At 44.4% G+C, this 20,009-nt stretch overlaps 1 protein-coding gene across 1 annotated transcript; it reads left to right on the top strand.

The window, feature by feature from the left end:
• Positions 1-401: 401 nt before the first annotated feature.
• On the top strand, positions 402-2,058 carry LOC109867884 (apolipoprotein A-I-like). The gene is made up of 4 exons (XM_031803278.1): positions 402-578; positions 662-715; positions 881-1,031; positions 1,154-2,058. Exons 2-4 carry the CDS (start codon positions 676-678, stop codon positions 1,728-1,730), a joined length of 768 nt encoding a protein of 255 aa, XP_031659138.1. The 5' UTR covers positions 402-578; positions 662-675; the 3' UTR covers positions 1,731-2,058.
• Positions 2,059-20,009: the final 17,951 nt, after the last annotated feature.

The following is a 20,009-nucleotide window of genomic DNA, read 5'->3' as shown; positions in this document are numbered from 1 at the left end:
TTATATGATATAACAATATGAAAGTTCAGAGTCTACTGAGTCATCAGTGCGTCACCCATACGTATACTGAGTATAAAAAACATTAGGAACACCTTCCTAATATTGAGTTTCACCCCTTTCTGCCCTCAGAATAACCTCAATTTATTGGGGCATGGAATCTACATAGTGTTGAAAGCGTTCCACAGGGATGCTGGCCCATGTTGACTCCAATGCTTCCCACAGTTGTGTCCAGTTGGCTGGATATGCCTATGACTGTGATATGCATTTATCCCACCTCTTTAGATGAATGCACTAACTAACTGTAAGTCACTCTGAATAAAGGAATCTGCTAAATGACTTAAATGTAAATGTAAAATATATGGTGTCAGCTTGATCACTTGGTCCCCATAACGTGTCCCCAGAGTACTGAGGTTATGATGTGGCAGTAGGAGTGACAGGAGGACATACAACAGGGCACTCAGTCCTGGACTTTGTTCTTCACTCCAACTCACCGCCCCCTATATATACTCCCAGCCCTGACACCTGCAGTACACACCCACTACCAGACACAAGGACAAGACACAAGCTATCTTAAACAGGTAAGTCACTAGCTGACTCTAGTCACATAGTTTCTCATTCATGATATATTGTAGCCTGACTTAAATCTTTTCTCCATGAACAGCCTATAGTCTGGTCATGAAGGTCCTCGTGGTGCTTGCGCTTGCTGTTTTCACTGGTGAGTGGAGAAGAAGTTTTTCAATACATAGTCTTTTATTTTTACAGGACTAAAGTAGAAAATGAATCATGTTACACTCTAGTGTTATATTAATGACAGATGCAAACGTTTAATCTCAGACACCGTCTAGACTGTAAATAAAATTATCCACGGTCTCTCCTACAGGCTGCGATGCCAATGTTCTGTGGCAGGACCAGTCTAAGCAACAGCTGGACATTGTGAAAGACGCATTCTGGGACTATGTTGCCAAGGCAACACTCACGGCTGACGATGCCCTGCAGAAGATTAGACAGTCAGAGGTGGCACACGAAGTCAAGTAAGTCTATGTAGAAAATAACACAATATAATAGAGTTTGAAACCTACTCAACCAACTACCTGTTTGTGTTCACCTGAATGACTTGGCTTCTGTATTGACCTTTCTCTCGCTGTTTCAATAGCACCATGATCACAGAGAGTGCTGATGCTGTGAGCCAGTACACTGTGGCCATGCGTGGTCAGGTGACTCCTCTGACTCAGGACCTGCTGGCCAAGCTTTCCCAGGAGGCTGAGCAGCTGAAGGCTCGTCTGGAGAAAGACCTGAGCGCCTTGACAGCCAAGCTGCAGCCCTACTCTGACGAGCTGAACGCAGACCTCCAGAGGCAGCTTGAGGAGATGAAGAGGGACGTGACCATCTATGCAGAGGCCCTGGACTCCGATGCGCTGAAGGCCTCTCTGCTCCAGAAGAGTGAGGAGCTGAAGGGAAGCCTGGAGAAGAGTTTGCAGCAGCTGCAGGCCCAGCTGGGCCCCTACACTGAGGAGCTGAAGCAGAAAATGGACCAGAACCTGGAGGAGTTCCAGAGGAGCATGATTCCTCTGACCCAAAGCTTCCAGACCCAGCTGACCCAGAGAACCCAGGAGGTCCAGCAGAACCTGGCCCCCTATGGAGAGAAGCTGATGAAGCTGGACCCATTAGCCCAGGACCTGAAGGCCCAACTGGCTGTTCTCTGGGACTCCTTCACCAAGAAGATCCAGTAATCGGACTGATGATACTTGGTCTCCTAGTCCAAAAGGGGCGATATGTAAATGTACTGGTACATACCACTACTGAGTTGTTTCACTGTATCAGTTATGGGACTCGCCATCTCCTGACCAATATCGACATGTGACTCAGAACTATATTACAGTATTAACGAAGATGTTAGAAAAGAAATGTAGGATTCTATCAACAATAGATTATTCACATCTGGTGTTGCTCTCTTGAGAAAGGTCTCAATTTCTTCAAGCAAACTCTCTCATATCTCAGCATATTTATTTATTGTCGGTATTATGTGTGATTTCAATAAATGAAACTCAAGAATCTGAATGCTATTCATTTCATCAATTGAAACAATAAATTCAGTCAATGTAGGCTCTGTCAACTATGAGTAGAGAATTGAAGCAATAAGACACAAAAGCAATTCTCTCTATGTTTTGTAAGAAATGGCATGTATCCTTTTCCCAATATAAAGTGCATTCGGAAAGTCTTCAGCCCCCTTGATGTTTTCCACATGTTTGTTACGTTACAGCCTCTAAAATAGATGTAAAAAAAAATCACCTACGCAATCTACACACACCCCATCATGACAAAGTGAAAACAGATTTTTAGATATTTTTGCTAATTTATTCAAAGTAAAAAACAGAAATACTGTATTCAGACCTTTTGCTATGAGACTCTATGAGTCCACCTTTGGTCAATTAAATTGATTGGAATTCAACATGATTTGGAAAGGCCCCACAGTTGTCAGAGCAAAATCCAAGCCATGAGGTCGAAGGAATTGTCTGTAGTGCTTCGAGACAGGATTGTGTCGAGGCACAGATCTGGGGAAGGGTACCAAAAAATGTCTGCAGCATTGCAAATCCCCAAGAAAAATCCCAAATCCCCTCCATCATTCTTAAATGGAATAAGTTTGGAACCACCAAGACTTTTCCTAGAGCTGGCTGCCCAGCCAAACTGAGCAATTGGGGTAGAAGGGCCTTGGTCAGGGAGGTGACCAAGTACCCCATGGTGAATCTGAAAGAGCTCTAGAGTTCCTCTGTGGAAATGGGAGAAACTTCTAGAAGGACAACCATCTCTGCAGCACTCCACCAATCAGGCCTTTATGGTAGTGGCCAGACGGAAGCTATTCCTCAGTAAACAGCCCACTTGAAGTTTGCCAAAAGGTACCTAAAGACTCTGACTTGATGAAATCAAGATTGAACTCTTTGGCCTGAATGCCAAGTGTCATGTCTGGAGGAAACCTGTGTCCATCCCTACAGTGAAGCATAGTGGTGGCAGCATCATGCTTTGTGGATGTTTGTCAGCGTCAGGGACTGGGAGACTAGTCAGGATCGAGGCAAAGATGAACTGAGCAAAATACAGAGATCCTTGATGAAATCCTGCTCCAGAGCACTCAGGACCTCAGACTGGGGCGAAGGTTCACCTTCCAACAGGACAATGACCCTAAGCACACAGCCAAGACAATGCAGGACTGGCTTCTTTGACACTTCTCTGACACTTGTCTGTTTTCTCAATGCCATTCAAATCCGTATTGCAAAATGGTGCACGTTTAAGTTTGTTCCACCTGAGCGAGTCTGACCACAAGTCAGAGACCACTATGATGACACACCAAATGTGTTTGATGAATCGCGGGACAGAGCAGGAATAGGCTTTTGTAGGCTACAGTCCAAGCTATGTCTCAAGATGATCCATCTTGAATAAACGCTTGGAGGTGAGGATGACAGCAGTGGTTTAGTCTACGGCGATACGGATATCACTTATTATTGATCTACATAGCGCATTGATGTGAATCATCGGATTGTGGTTGTTGTGGATGGCTGTTCACAAATCTAAATGTGTATTTGAACCCAATAATGGTTGAATTCAAGAAGTTTAAGTTGCCTATCAATCATTGTTTTTCAAACCAGTGGACAGTCAGTGAATAATGTGCTCTTGCTACACCTGCATAGTGCGTATCCCAGCCTATGGAACAACAGCTGCATAGTGCGTATCCCAGCCTATGGAACAACACCTGCATAGTGCGTATCCCAGCCTATGGAACAACAGCTGCATAGTGCGTATCCCAGCCTATGGAACAACAGCTGCATAGTGCGTATCCCAGCCTATGGAACAACACCTGCATAGTGCGTATCCCAGCCTATGGAACAACAGCTGCATAGTGCGTATCCCAGCCTATGGAACAACAGCTGCATAGTGCGTATCCCAGCCTATGGAACAACACCTGCATAGTGCGTATCCCAGCCTATGGAACAACAGCTGCATAGTGCGTATCCCAGCCTATGGAACAACAGCTGCATAGTGCGTATCCCAGCCTATGGAACAACACCTGCATAGTGCGTATCCCAGCCTATGGAACAACAGCTGCATAGTGCGTATCCCAGCCTATGGAACAACAGCTGCATAGTGCGTATCCCAGCCTATGGAACAACACCTGCATAGTGCGTATCCCAGCCTATGGAACAACAGCTGCATAGTGCGTATCCCAGCCTATGGAACAACAGCTGCATAGTGCGTATCCCAGCCTATGGAATAACACCTGCATAGTGCGTATCCCAGCCTATGGAACAACAGCTGCATAGTGCGTATCCCAGCCTATGGAATAACACCTGCATAGTGCGTATCCCAGCCTATGGAACAACACCTGCATAGTGCGTATCCCAGCCTATGGAACAACAGCTGCATAGTGCGTATCCCAGCCTATGGAACAACAGCTGCATAGTGCGTATCCCAGCCTATGGAATAGAAGTGGGGCTTTTATTTGTCAATCTAATTCATGCTGATAAAAAAATTATCCATAGGCCTAATGGAGACATACTCAAACTCGTACACTTTTCATAGACTTAAAGGGGCAATCTATAGTTGCTACATATATTTTTGGATTTATGAATTATAAGTATTAATGTAAGGATATAATTTAATCGTACTCTTATAGTAGAAAGCGTTGGGTTAGAAGAAGCCTACATAACCAACCCATAAAGTTAAATTCAGCATCCATATATGGCCAGCTATGTAAACTTTAACATTGATTTATTCTGCAATAGTTAGTTCAATTGGTAACATACATTTTTGTCTTCTTCTAATGCCTCTTAAGGGGAAAGTAATCTTAAAAAGTAACTGAATGTAATCAGATTACATTACTGACTTTGGGTTATCCAAAGGTTACGTTACTGATTACAATTTTGGACAGTTAACTGTAACGGATTACATTAGCATAAGTATATAAATAACTTTTTTCTTTGTCATTATGGGCTATTGTGTGTAGATTGATGAGGGGGAAAAACAATTAAATCCATTTTAGAATAAGGCTGTAACGTAGCAAAGTGGAAAAAGTCAAGGGGTCTGAATACTTTCCAAAGGCAGTGTATACAGTTGAAGCCGGAAGTTTACATACACCTTAGCCAAATACATTTAAACTCAGTTTTTCACAATTCCTGACATTTAATCCGAGTAAAAATATCCTGTTTTAGGTCAATTAGGATCACCACTTTATTTTAAGAATGTGACATGTCAGAATAATAGTAGAGAGAATGATTTATTTCAGCATTTATTTATTTCACCACATTCCCAGTGGGTCAGAAGTTTACATACACTCAATTAGTATTTGGTAGAATTGCCTTTAAATTGTTTAATTTGGGTCAAACATTTCGGGTAGCCTTCCACAAGCTTCCCACAATAAGCTGAGTGAATTTTGGCCCATTCCTCCTGACAGAGCTGGTGTAACTGAGTCAGGTTTGTAGGCCTCCTTGCTCACACACGCTTTTTCAGTTCTGCCCACAAATTTTCTATAGGATTGAGGTCAGGGCTTTGTGATGGCCATTCCAATACCTTGACTTTGTGTTCCTTAAGCCATTTTGCTACAACTTTGGAAGTATGCTTGGGGTCATTGTTAATTTGGAAGACCCATTTGCAACCAAGCTTTAACTTCCTGACTGATGTCTTGAGATGTTGCTTCAATATATCCACATAATTTTATTTTCTCATGCCGCCATCTATTTTGTGAAGTGCACCAGCCCCTCCTGCAGCAAAGCACCCCCACAACATGAAGCTGCCACCCCCTTGCTTCACGGTTGGGATGGTGTACTTTGGCTTGCAAGCCTACCCCTTTTTCCAAAAAAAATTACGATGGTCATTATGGCCAAACAGTTCTATTTTTGTTTCATCAGACCAGAGGACAAAAAGTACGATGTTTGTCCCCATGTGTAGTTAAAACCGTAGTCTGGCTTTTTAATGGCGGTTTTGGAGGCTTCTTCCTTGCTGAGAGGCCTTTCAGGTTATGTCGATATAGGACTCGTTTTACTGTGGATATAGATACTTTTGTACCTGTTTCCTCCAGCATCTTCACAAGGTCCTTTACTGTTGTTCTGGGTTTGATTTGCACTTTTCTCACCAAATGATGTTCATCTCTAGGAGACAGAACACGTCTCCTTCCTGAGTGGTATGAAGGCTGCGTGGTCCCATGGTGTTTATACTTGCGTACTATTGTTTGTACAGATGATGGTACCTTCAGGCATTTGGAAATTGTCCCCAAGGATGAACCAGACTTGTGGAAGTCCACCATTTTTTTCTGAGGTCTTAACTGATTTCTTTTGATTTTCCCATGATGTCAAGCAAAGTGGCACTGAGTTTGAAGGTAGGCCTTGAAATACATCCACAGGTACACCTCCAATTGACTCAAATGATGTCAATTAGCCTATCGGAAGCTTCTAAAGCGTTGACATCATTTTCTGGTATTTTCCAAGCTGTTTAAAGACACAGTCAACTTAGTATATGTAAACTTCTGATCCACTGGAATTGTGATACAGTAAGTGAAAGTGAAATAATCTGTCTGTAAACAATTGTTGGAAAAATGACTTGTGTCATTCACAAAGTAGATGTCCTAACCGACTTGCCAGAACTTTAGTTAGTTAACAAGAAATTTGTGGAGTGGTTGAAACACTAGTTTTAATGACTCCATCCTAAGTGTATGTAAACTTCCCACTTCAACTGTGTATAAGGTATTATATATGGTTTGCTCCATTATGGAAAAAGATGAGGAAACCAAACAAAACCGATTTATGAGTGACATTTGCCTGCCCTCTGTCTCCCCAAACCTGTCCCTACCCTCAAAACAAACATGAACACAGACATTTTCCTTTACTTTATGCTTAGACAAACCAAACAGTACAAAAATGAATTTAAAAAATGTAACATTTAACAGAGTTAAACAACAGCTGGCAGACACTGACCTCAAAACAAAAGTACTGTAATTTGATAGCTTCCTAACAACAAATGCCCATTTTAATGCTGTCTGTCTATGTTGGTCTCTGTAAGTTAGTCTTTGAAATACAGGGCATTCGGAAAGTATTCAGACCTCTTCCCTTTTTCCAAATATTGCTATGTTACGGCCTTATTCTAAAATGGATTCAAATATTAGATTTTTGAGATTCTTCAAAGTAGCCACCCTTTGCCTTGATGACAGCTTTGCACACTCTTGGTATTCTCTCAACCAGCTTCATGCGGAATGCATTTCAAATAACAGATGTGCCTTGCTAAAAGTTAATTTGTGGAATATCTTTCTTTCTTCATGTGTTTGAGCCAATCAGTTGTGTTGTGACAAGGTAGAGGTGGTATACAGAAGATAGCCCTATTTGGTAAAAGACCAAGTCCATATTATGGCAAGAACAGTATAAGCAAAGCAAAGAGCAAAGAGAATCGACAGTCCATCATTACTTGAAGACATGAAGGTCAGTCAATCCGGAAAGTGCAGTCGCAAAAACCATCAAGCTTTATGGTGGAACTGGCTCTCCTGAGGACCGCCACAAGAAATGAAGACCCAAAATGACCTCTGGTGCAGAGGATAAGTTCATTAGGGGCTCCCGAGTGGCACAGCGGTCTAAGCCACTGCATCTCAGTGCTAGAGGCATCACTACAGACCCTGGTTCGATTCTAGGCTGTATCACAACCGGCACTGATTGGGAGTCCCATAGGGCGGCACACAATTGGCCCAGCATCGTCCGGGTTAGGGTTTGGCTGGGGTACGCCGTCATTGTAAATAAGAATTTGTTCATAACTGACTTGCCTAGTTAAATAAAGGTTAACAAACAAAAAAAATGAGTTATCAACTTCAGAAATTGCAGGCCAAATAAATGCTTCACAGAGTTCAAGTAACAGACACATCTCAACATCAACTGTTCAGAGGAGACTGTGTGAATCAAGCCTTCATGGTCAAATTGCTGCAAAGAAACCACTACTAAAGGACACCAATAATAAGAAGAGACTTGCTTGGCCCAAGAAACACGAGCAGTGGATTGGTGGCAATCTTTCCTTTGGTCTGATGAGTCCAAATTTCAGATTTTTGGTTTCAACCGCAGTGTCTTTGAGACGCAGAGTAGTTGAATGGATGTTCTCCACATGTGTGGTTCCCACTGTGAAGCATGGAAGAAGAGGTGTGATGGTGTGGGGTGCTTTGCTGGTGACACTGTCTGTGATTTATTTAGAATTCAAGGCACACTTAACCAGCATGGCTACCACAGCATTCTGCAGCAATACTCCATTGCATCTGGTTTGCTCTTTGTGGGATTATCATTTGTTTTTCAACAGGACAATGACCCAAAACACACTTCCAGGTTGTGTAAGGGCTATTTGACCAAGAAGAGTGGTGGAGTGCTGCATCAGATGACCTGTCCTCCACAATCACCCGACCTCCACCCAAATGATATGGTTTGGGATGAGTTGGACCGCAAAGTGAAGGAAAAGCAGCCAACAAGTGCTCAGCATATGTGGGAACTCCTTCAAGACAGTTGGAAAAGCATTCCTCATGAAGCTGGTTGAGAGAATGCCAAGAGTGTGCAAAGCTATCATCAAGGCAAAGAGAGGCTATTTTGAAGAATCTCAAATATAAAATATATTTCGATTTGTTTAACAATTTTTTGGTTACTACATGATGTGTAATTTCATAGTTTTGATGTCTTCACTATTATCCTACAAGGAAGAAAATAGTAACAATTAAGAAAAACCCTTGAATGAGTAGGTGTGTCCAAATCTTTGACTGGGACTATATGCAAATGTGATATCTCTATTTTGTAAAAAAAAAAAACTTATTTTTTTTCTCCAAAAAACTGTTTTTGCTTTGACATTATGCGGTATTGTGTGTAGATTGATGAGGGGGGAAAACAATTTAATACATTTTTGAGCAAGGCTGTAACGTAACAAAATTTGGAAATAGTCAAGGGGTCTGAATACTTTCCGAATGCACTGTATATATCCACTGTCCAATCTCATCACCACATTGTCCTCAAACTCTGACCCATCATGTTTATTTGATTTATTATTTTAGTCCTAAAGATAACATTTTTATTTACATATCTTTGTTTCACCTTTCTATAATTCTATCATTTAAGAACATATTATTTTGGAAATGTGATCCTTTGAAAACCAACAACAATTAACTTCTGTGTTTCTGGTGTAGATTGAGAGGGTCTGGGCCTCAGATGGAGCAGTTGGCCTTTGCTGGCCGCCATCTCTCTCACACACACACATAGGCACACACACACATATACACACACACACACACACACAAAGTCATGTTTGTCCGGAGGCCCTGAGGAGCCATAGACATGCTTTATTTTACAAGCCATGGGACGAGAGCCACATCAGTAACATTTATGGGCAGTTTGTAATTGATGTGCTTTTTTGATCTCTCAGTCGAACACGAGGAAAACCATCTGAACAAACAGGGATGGTGTAAGTTTATTACATTAATATGGATTCCTCTCCTCCTTCGCTCAGCTCTAAAGCCCAGAAGACCTCAACTCAGAGCCTGAAGCAGTCAGCTTTACATCCAGGGGAATGATCTTGCATCATATTTTCCTTTGGAAGAGTAGCACAAGCCTTATGTACATCTCAAATGGCATCCTATTCCCTATGTAGTGCACTACTTTAGACCAGAGCCTAAACGTTTCTGGTCAAAGGTAGTGCACTATAATAGGGAATAGGATGCCATTTGAGACACATAGTCTGAACTATTCATCCCCCTTCATGATAATAGGAACATATGAACAGGTTTCAGGACTTTTCTTTCCAATGAGACATAGAACATTTATCTCTCTCGCTACTATTCAGTGGCAATTTCAATTTCACGATTCAGTCACTTGACTCAAATACTTTGGCGCATGAAGAAAGAATTTCATGAACAGTTGTGTCTTCTCAATTGGTATTCTATTCTGCATTTGTGTATTCCATAATAGACACACACATATGTACGCACACACATACGCTCCTGGACAAATCCTCCCTTAATCTTTGGCTTCCGAGCTTTCATTGTGATGTCACAGTGTCCTTTGTCACTTCCTCTGGTAATGACTGCATAATCAGATTTAATTAGAGGGTCTCCCCTCTGGCCCTGAGAGAGTGTGTGTGTGTGTGTGTGTGTGTGTGTGTGTGTGTGTGTGTGTGTGTGTGTGTGTGTGTGTGTGTGTGTGTGTGTGTGTGCACTCGCGCATGCCTTCGTGTGTGTGTGTGCCGCTCAAACAAACCAGTAGATTGAAGGGTTCGTTCCCCCGGTCTTGCTTCGATTCTGTGCATGAAGTCTGGCCCAATCCATTTAGAGGCTGGAAGTGATACAATTGGCCATCTGCCAAGGGGAATTAATCTGGGCTCTCTGATTGGCTTGCTTTCGAAGCCGGCAGCTGTAGAGGCAGAAGCCTCTCTGTCCATCCAACAACCCCCCGAACCACCACTTCTGTTTGTCTCTCTCTCGTTCTCTCCTCCACTCCTCTTCTCCTCTCCCCTTCCTCCTCTCCCCTTGTATTTTTAGGCTGAAAGAGATAATTCACCCGAACTACAAAATGACACATTGGTTTTCTTACCCTGTAAGCAGTATGTACAAGATATGACTGCAATTCATGCTTTGGTTTAGCTTCCCTGGCTAGCAGTGGCTAGCACTGTTTCCAAATCTTATTTAAGTCACGAGACCCATATTAGCATTTTGGTGAGCTTCACAATACATTCGAGATACTTTTGGATGATAATATCCATCCTGTCACGCCCTGGTCTAAGTATTTTGTGTTTATCTTCATGTATTGGGTCAGGCCAGGGTGTGGCATGGGGTTTTTGTATTGTGGTGTGTTTTGTCTTGGGGTTTTGGTGTGTATGTATTGGGATTGTAGCTAGTGGGGTTATCTAGCTAAGTCTATGGCTGTCTGGAGTGGTTCTCAATCAGAGGCAGGTGTTTATCGTTGTCTCTGATTGGGAACCATATTTAGGCAGCCATATTCTTTGAGTTTGTCGTGGGTGATTGTCCTTAGTGTCGTTGTTCCTATCTCTTTGTTTATTTACACAAGTATAGGCTGTTTCGGTTTTTGTTACGTTCTTTGTTTTGTAGTGTTTTGTGTTTATTCGTGTTTCACGTTATTCATTAAACATGGATCGCAATCTACACGCTGCATTTTGGTCCGACTATCCTTCACACCTAGAAAAACGTAACAGAATCACCCACCACAAACGGACCAAGCAGCGTGTTAACAGGCAGGAGCCACAGGAGAGGCAACAGAGGCAGCAGCAGCAGGAGCAGCAGCTGCAGTGGGAGAGGTTGCACCACCTGGAGAAATGGACATGGGAGGACGAACTGGACGGTAAAGGACCCTGGGCTCAGCCTGGAGAATATCACCGCCCCAAGGAGGAACTGGAGGCGAAGAAAGCGGAGAGGCGCTGGTATGAGGAGGCAGCACGGCGACGCGGATGGAAGCCTGAAAGTCAGCCCCAAAAATGTATTGGGGGGGGGCTCACAGGGAGTATGGCTATGCCAGGTAGGAGACCTGCGCAAACTCCCTGTGTTTACCGGGGGGCTAGAGAGACCGGGCAGGCACCGTGTTATGCTGTGGAGCGCACGGCGTCCCCAGTGCGGGTGCACAGTCCAGTGCGGTATATTCCAGCTCCGCGTATCGGCCGGGCTAAATTGAGCGTCGAGCCAAATGCCATGAAGCCGGCTCTACGCATCTGGTCCCCAGTGCGTCTCCTTGGGCCGGCTTACATGGCACCAGCCTTGCGCTCGGTGTCTCCGGTTCGCCTGCATAGCCCAGTGCGGGCTATTCCACCTCGCCGCACTGGCAGGGCGACCGAGAGCATTCAACCAGGTAAGGTTGGACGGGCTCGGTGCTCAAGAGCTCCAGTGCGCCTGCACGGTCCGGTCTATCCGTCACCACCTCCACGCACCAGCCCTCCGGTGGCAGCCAGGTGCATGGAGCAGCCAGAGCTGTCGGTCTGCATGGAGCAGCCAGAGCTGTCGGTCTGCATTGAGCAGCCAGAGATATCAGTCTGCATGGAGCAGCCAGAGATATCAGTCTGCATGGAGCAGCCAGAGCTATCAGTCTGCATGGAGCAGCCAGAGATGTCAGTCTGCATGGAGCAGCCAGAGATGTCAGTCTGCATGGAGCAGCCAGAGCTGTCAGTCTGCATGGAGCAGCCAGAGCTGTCAGTCTGCATGGAGCAGCCAGAGCTGTCAGTCTGCATGGAGCAGCCAGAGCTGTCAGTCTGCATGGAGCAGCCAGAGCTGTCAGTCTGCACGGAGCTGTCAGACTGCACGGAGCTGTCAGACTGCACGGAGCTGTCAGTCTGCAAGGAGCTGCCAGTCTGCAAGGAGCCGCCAGAGCTGCCAGTCTGTAAGAAGCCGCCAGAGATGTCAGCCTACATGGAGCAGCCAGAGCCGCCAGTCAGCATGGAGCAGCCAGAGCCGCCAGTCAGCATGGAGCAGCCAGATCTTTCAGTCTGCCAGGATCCACCAGTCAGCCAGACTCTTCCAGATCTGCCAGTCAGCCAGACTCTTCCAGATCCGCCAGACTCTTCCAGATCCGCCAGTCAGCCAGACTCTTCCAGATCCGCCAGTCAGCCAGACTCTTCCAGATCCGCCAGTCAGCCAGACTCTTCCAGATCCGCCAGTCAGCCAGACTCTTCCAGATCTGCCAGTCAACCAGACTCTTCCAGATCTGCCAGTCAGCCAGACTCTTCCAGATCCGCCAGTCAGCCAGACTCTTCCAGATCCGCCAGTCAGCCGGGATCTGCCAGAACTGCCAGTCGGCCAGGATCCGCCAGTCGGCCAGGATCTGCCAGTCGGCCAGGATCCGCCAGTCTGCCAGGATCTGCCAGTCAGCCAGGATCTGCTGAAACCACCAGCCAGCCAGGATCTGGTAGATCTACCTACCTGCCTGAGCTTCCTCTCACTCCCGAGCTTCCTCTCACTCCCGAGCTTCCTCTCACTCCCGAGCTTCCTCTCACTCCCGAGCTTCCTCTCACTCCCGAGCTTTCTCTCACTCCCGAGCTTTCTCTCACTCCCGAGCTTTCTCTCACTCCCGATCTGCTCCTCAGTCCAGTGGGGTTCTGGGTGGGGACTACTAGGCCATGGTCGGCGGCGAGGGTGGACTATCCAGGGACGCGAGGAGAGGGGACTAAGACATTGACTGAGTGGGGTCCACGTCCCGCGCCTGAGCCGCCACCATGGACAGACGCCCTCCCTATTGTTTTGAGGTGCGTTCGGGAGTCCGCACCTTAGGGGGGGGGGTTCTCTCACGCCCTGGTCTAAGTATTTTGTATTGGGTCAGGCCAGGGTGTGGCATGGGGTTTTTGTATTGTGGTGTGTTTTGTCTTGGGGTTTTGGTGTGTATGTATTGGGATTGTAGCTAGTGGGGTTATCTAGCTAAGTCTATGGCTGTCTGGAGTGGTTCTCAATCAGAGGCAGGTGTTTATCGTTGTCTCTGATTGGGAACCATATTTAGGTAGCCATATTCTTTGAGTTTGTCGTGGGTGATTGTCCTTAGTGTCGTTGTTCCTATCTCTTTGTTTATTTACACAAGTATAGGCTGTTTCGGTTTTTGTTACGTTCTTTGTTTTGTAGTGTTTTGTGTTTATTCGTGTTTCACGTTATTCATTAAACATGGATCGCAATCTACACGCTGCATTTTGGTCCGACTATCCTTCACACCTAGATAACCGTAACACATCCCATGACTTGAATGGGATTCGTGCCACAAAAGCTAAAATGTTAGCATTTGAAAACAGTGCCAGTGAATTTAATTTAATTTAATTACATTTTTTATTATCAGTTATCAGTTAAGAACAAATTCTTAAGGGGGGTACTCTTCAAATCATATTAAACAAACCAGGACTTCTGTATTATATAACAGATCTAATAACTGTCTTCGACATTGTCACCTATTGCCATCCTTGCCGAAAGCTGTTAGGGGAAACACTGGTGTGTTGAGATGCAGTGTGTTAGGGGAAACACTGGTGTGTTGAGATGCAGTGTGTTGAGATGCAGTGTGTTAGGGGAAACACTGGTGTGTTGAGATGCAGTGTGTTAGGGGAAACACTGGTGTGTTGAGATGCAGTGTGTTAGGGGAAACACTGGTGTGTTGAGATGCAGTGTGTTAGGGGAAACACTGGTGTGTTGAGATGCAGTGTGTTGAGATGCAGTGTGTTAGGGGAAACACTGGTGTGTTGAGATGCAGTGTGTTAGGGGAAACACTGGTGTGTTGAGATGCAGTGTGTTAGGGGAAACACTGGTGTGTTGAGATGCAGTGTGTTAGGGGAAACACTGGTGTGTTGAGATGCAGTGTGTTAGAGGAAACACTGGTGTGTTGAGATGCAGTGTGTTAGGGGAAACACTGGTGTGTTGAGATGCAGTGTGTTAGGGGAAACACTGGTGTGTTGAGATGCAGTGTGTTAGGGGAAACACTGGTGTGTTGAGATGCAGTGTGTTAGGGGAAACACTGGTGTGTTGAGATGCAGTGTGTTAAGGGAAACACTGGTGTGTTGAGATGCAGTGTGATGAGATGCAGTGTGTTAGGGGAAACACTGGTGTGTTGAGATGCAGTGTGTTAGAGGAAACACTGGTGTGTTGAGATGCAGTGTGTTAGGGGAAACACTGGTGTGTTGAGATGCAGTGTGTTAGGGGAAACACTGGTGTGTTGAGATGCAGTGTGTTAGGGGAAACACTGGTGTGTTGAGATGCAGTGTGATGAGATGCAGTGTGTTAGGGGAAACACTGGTGTGTTGAGATGCAGTGTGATGAGATGCAGTGTGTTAGGGGAAACACTGGTGTGTTGAGATGCAGTGTGTTGAGATACAGTGTGTTAGGGGAAACACTGGTGTGTTGAGATGCAGTGTGTTAGGGGAAACACTAGTGTGTTGAGATGCAGTGTGATGAGATGCAGTGTGTTAGGGGAAACACTGGTGTGTTGAGATGCAGTGTGCTAGGGGAAACACTGGTGTGTTGAGATGCAGTGAGCAGACCTGTAGAGTTCTGTGTTCAGGGACGGCGCTCCACTCTAAGGGAGTGAACGTTATTTATGATAAAGGTTACATGGAGAAAATCAGGCCTCTCTGAATTGAAAATGTATGACACTTCCTTCAGCAAAATATATTTTACCTAAGCCCTTGAAAAAAAACAAGTGACCCTCCCCTGTACCCAAAATAATAATGAAAATATCAAGTAGATAGCTGAGAACATGTTTAACATTTACCTTCAATTCTTGGACAGACCAGAGCCTTAGATATGCAGTTTTAGAAACTGTTCTTCGTCCTGTAAACATTACATGGCAACGCAGGGCTGCGGGCCAGAAGGTTGTGAGTTTGCAGACCAACGTGAGCAAGAGTAGGAGTGGAAAGATCTCCTTTATAGTAAAAGCATTGCATGAATCTATCATCGTATTCACAGGACATTTTATAAGTATTTCATGCAATTCTACATAATTGTACATATTAGCGGAATATTTTTTTACTGAATTTACAGGTTAATCTTATCATATTTCTCCAATTCCAAATCGTCTTGTTTGCAACAAAACTGTCCCTGTTTGCAGGAATCTGAGCATGGTACTATGAAAAGTTAGGTATACCTTTCCACCCCAGACAGAGTAAGTCCACTGACACAGAAACATTTACAGTATACTTTAACTGCTGGCTACTGTTCTTCCATGTCTTAATCTAATGAGAGAAGGTCACACGTGTTCACCCTTAAAGCTGTCTGGGTTAAACTTCTTCTACTGTACAGAAAGTGAGTAGCTTAATCAATTGATAATGACAGAATTAGATTACTTCCCAAGCAAAGTAAATGTTTTGTCTCCTCTGCCATAGAAAGTTGTAGCTCAACCTCTGAATGTCAAAGAAATGAAACAATGATATCCCATACGCATCAGAATCCCGCCTTTAATGGATATTTTACAGCTTGTTTGTAGCATAAAGCATTGCAGAACAAAGCACTGTTATAAATCACTTTATTTAATTGGATCTGTTTTATTTTCAGCTAGCGAGGGGCGGGCCTGTGCTTTTTGCCATTTTCTTTCATAAAAAGTAGGCCTATCACATACCCTTTTATACCCCCTCAATTTGAGTCTTGGTTTTAATGTAACAGTCCTTCACTGACATGGAGGTAGGCTATATAAAGAGTGCATGGTGGGTGGAGGAAATGCACAGCCATTGGTTAAGCAGCACATAGAACAGTTTTGGATGAGCAAGTGCAGAGCAGGCCTGGGCTCAGGGTTGGAATATCCATTGCAGTGTGTAATGTAGGCTAGTTAAATTTACACCATCGCAGCTGCTATCTTAGAAATATAACTTTGCTCTATGCTTCTCCGAGCAGGCATTTCGTAGCCTATAGGCTATGGATCATTTGATTGAGACCACACTAAATAGCTTATAGGCACACTTAATATTGCGCACCCAGCAGAGAATTAGAGATGTATAGCCTAATAATCAACTCATTCTAAAACTCTGAGAAATATAGAAATGTTCTCAATTACAAATGACATGACCCTCCCCTGGACTAGATAAACAAAATACTAACCCCTCCCCTTGACTGAAATTGGAACAACATGACCCTCGCCCATTTCCCGCCAGGTACCCATTATGTAAATGTCAATCCATCCCTAAAGACAGGCTAAACTCTGTCCTCTCTATAGGCAGGCTAAACTCTGTCCTCTCTAAAGGCAGGCTAAACTCCCCCTGATCAGCTCTAGAGAGAGAATGAGTGAGTTGACCTTCCATGCCTGGTTAACAGAGGCACATCACAGATTATTTGTCATGGTGAGTCTGTGTGCGTGTGTGTGAACGCGTGTGTGCATATGTGTGTGTGTGTCGGGGAAGGGGTGGTTTGACTGAGAAACAATCACATCTTAAGTCTCATAGTGCTTGTGGGTCTCCTCCCCATGGGTCAGCTCTAGGCTCTCTGCATTCCTTTGTACGCCCTAGCACCCTCTGACCTCACAGACAAACAGCACAGCAACGAGTGGCCTGTTCCTCTAGTCTAGCCCCTCCTTGGGTGCGTACAGGGGTCTGAAGGGAGACTTTAATGTAAAAATAAAACAAGGACTGACTCACTCATTAGAATTGTGGGTTGGGAACATTCAAGGTATTATACTGTACATTGGGTATTATAGTAGGGAGGTGTTTAGTGGGTGTGGTTAATATAGGAAGTGGATGGTAAAAGCAGGGTGTGTTGGTGAATCAGAACAGTGCTCCATGGTCAGACACCACTCCCCCTCCGTCCATTTGTCAGTCTAGCCTAGCGTGCAGATAAATACTGTGTGCTGCTGAACATGAGAAAGAAGGAGAGGGATATAGGAGAGAGGGGGGGTATAGTGGAGATAGAGTTATAAACCTCCAGAATATTTGTCTCTATTTAATTAAAGATTATAATACTAGTCTAGTATGCCTTTACTGTATTATTATGAGTTATAAATGTGTATATATATATTTTTTTTTTCACAGATGGTGCAGATTTAGGGAAAGTGGGAAGTGAAGCAAGAACACAGTGAATCGATTTGAACTCACTGGCTCCAGAGAGGAGAGGAAATGTTCTGATTATAAATATTTTGACTTTTTCTTAATTGAAAGAATGTGCAGAACTCCAATTCTGAGGGGTTCTTTTAAACACTCTGTGTTCATCTGGATTGTTTCTATAGTCATCTGCCCCTGCATTCATTAGTGTCTGCAGTTGTAAAAACACAACCACAATCAATTTACTGCAGGGCAGAATACACACACTGACACTCGCAAACACACACACACACACACACACATACACACATACACACAGACATGAATGATAACACACACAGAGAGATGATCCACCGTCCTTGACTGTTGACAATGTTGAGTGGTTTAGAGTTGGTGTTTTCTCTATGAGGTCCTTTTGTTTTGTTGGGCCATAAGTCACGCCTGGCCTGTGTGAGAGATGATGAGGCTGCTCTTCGCGCTTCGATCAGTCGCCTGGCCAGTTACACACTGTCTGAGCCTAATGTGCTTTTACGATCCCCGGGGAGGGGAGCAGACTGCTCAGAGATTCAACTGAAAAACATGTTTGCATGTCAATGTGTTTGCATTGGGTATGAATAATCCAGGAGGATAGGTGTTTTTACCACGGTGCAGACACATGACTGACTGATCTGCAGATGCAGACGTACTGCTCTCTCTGCTGGAGCCTATGGAGAAAGAGAGACTCTGGTTTAGTAGTCTGATCAAATCAAATCATTTGTAATTTTTTCACATGCGAATACAACGGGTATAGACTTAACCATGAAATGCTTACAAGCCCTTCCCAGTGATGCAGAGTTCAAAATAATAATACAAATAAAAATAGTAGCACAAGGAATAAAATCCATATGAATGGAGCTATATATTCCAGTACCAGATCAATGTGCAGAAAGTAGGAGGTGCTTGAGGTAGATACACTACATGACCAAAAGTATGTGGACACCTGCTTGTCAAAAATCTAATTCCACAATCATGGAGTTGGTCCCCTCTTTGCTGTTATAACAGCCTCCACCCTTCTAGGGAGGTTTTCCACTAGATGTTGGAACATTTCTGCGGGGACAGGAAAGTGTCTTCCCCAAACTGTTGCCACAAAGCAAGAAGCACAGAATCGTCTAGAATGTCATTGTATGCTGTAGCATTAATATTTCCCTTCACTGGAACTAAAGGACCCGAACCATGAAAAACAGCCCCAGACTATTATTCCTCCTCCACCAAACTACAGTTGGCGCATTGGGGCAGGTAGCATTCTCCTGGCATTCGCCAAACCCAGATCATCCGTCAGACTGCCAGATGTTGAAAGGGTTTCCACTGCTCCAGAGTCCAATGGCGGCGAGCTTTACATCACTTCAGCACTCGGCGGTCCCATTCGGTGAGCTTGTGTGGCTGACACTTCGTGGCTGAGCCATTGTTGTACCTAGACGTTTCCACTTCACCATAACAGCACTTACAGTTGACCGGGGCAGCTCTAGCAGGGCTGAAATTTGACGAACTGACTTGTTAGAAAGGTGGCATCCTATGACGGTGCCACGTTGAAAGCCACTGAGCTTTTCAGTAAGGCCATTCTACTGCCAATGTTTGTCAATGGAGATTGCATGGCTGTGTGCTCGATTTTATATACCTGTTAGCAACGGATGTTGCTTAAATAGCCCAATCCACTCATTTGAATGGGTGTCCACATACTTTTGTATATATATTGTATGTACATTAAGGCAGGGTGAAGTGACCAGGCATCAGGATAGATAGAGTCAAATAAAGAAGAGAGTAGCAGCAGCAGCAGATGGTGAGTGTAAAAGTGTGTGTGTATGCGTATTTGTGTTTGTGTTGTGTCGGTATGCGCATGTTTGTGTATATGTGTTTGTGTTGTGTCGGTATGCGCATGTTCGTGTATATGTGTTTGTGTTGTGTCGGTATGTGCATGTTTGTGTATATGTGTTGTGTCGGTATGCGCATGTTCGTGTATATGTGTTTGTGTTGTGTCGGTATGCGCATGTTTGTGTATATGTGTTGTGTCGGTATGGGCATGTTTGTGTATATGTGTTGTGTCGGTATGCGCATGTTTGTGTATATGTGTTGTGTCGGTATGCGCATGTTTGTGTATTTGTGTTTGTGTTGTGTCGGTATGCGCATGTTCGTGTATATGTGTTGTGTCGGTATGCGCATGTTTGTGTATATGTGTATGTGTTGTGTCGGTATGGGCATGTTTGTGTATATGTGTTTGTGTTGTGTCGGTATGGGCATGTTTGTGTATATGTGTTGTGTCGGTATGTGCATGTTTGTGTATTTGTGTTGTGTCGGTATGTGCATGTTTGTGTATATGTGTTGTGTCGGTATGTGCATGTTTGTGTATATGTGTTGTGTCGGTATGTGCATGTTTGTGTATTTGTGTTGTGTCGGTATGGGCATGTTTGTGTATATGTGTTGTGTCGGTATGCGCATGTTTGTGTATTTGTGTTTGTGTTGTGTCGGTATGGGCATGTTTGTGTATATGTGTTGTGTCG

This window comes from Oncorhynchus kisutch, linkage group LG23, assembly GCF_002021735.2.
Source record: "Oncorhynchus kisutch isolate 150728-3 linkage group LG23, Okis_V2, whole genome shotgun sequence".
Classification (NCBI taxonomy): Eukaryota; Metazoa; Chordata; class Actinopteri; order Salmoniformes; family Salmonidae; genus Oncorhynchus; species Oncorhynchus kisutch.
This window is presented reverse-complemented; position numbering and strand designations above follow the sequence as displayed.

Bases quoted from the DNA above. Each gene is read 5' to 3' on its own strand.
- LOC109867884 (XM_031803278.1), top strand. From the start codon at position 676: ATGAAGGTCCTCGTGGTGCTTGCGCTTGCTGTTTTCACTG. The intron at 716-880 runs GTGAGTGGAGAA...TCTCTCCTACAG, and splicing joins TGCGCTTGCTGTTTTCACTG to GCTGCGATGCCAATGTTCTG. The intron at 1,032-1,153 runs GTAAGTCTATGT...CTGTTTCAATAG, and splicing joins GAGGTGGCACACGAAGTCAA to CACCATGATCACAGAGAGTG.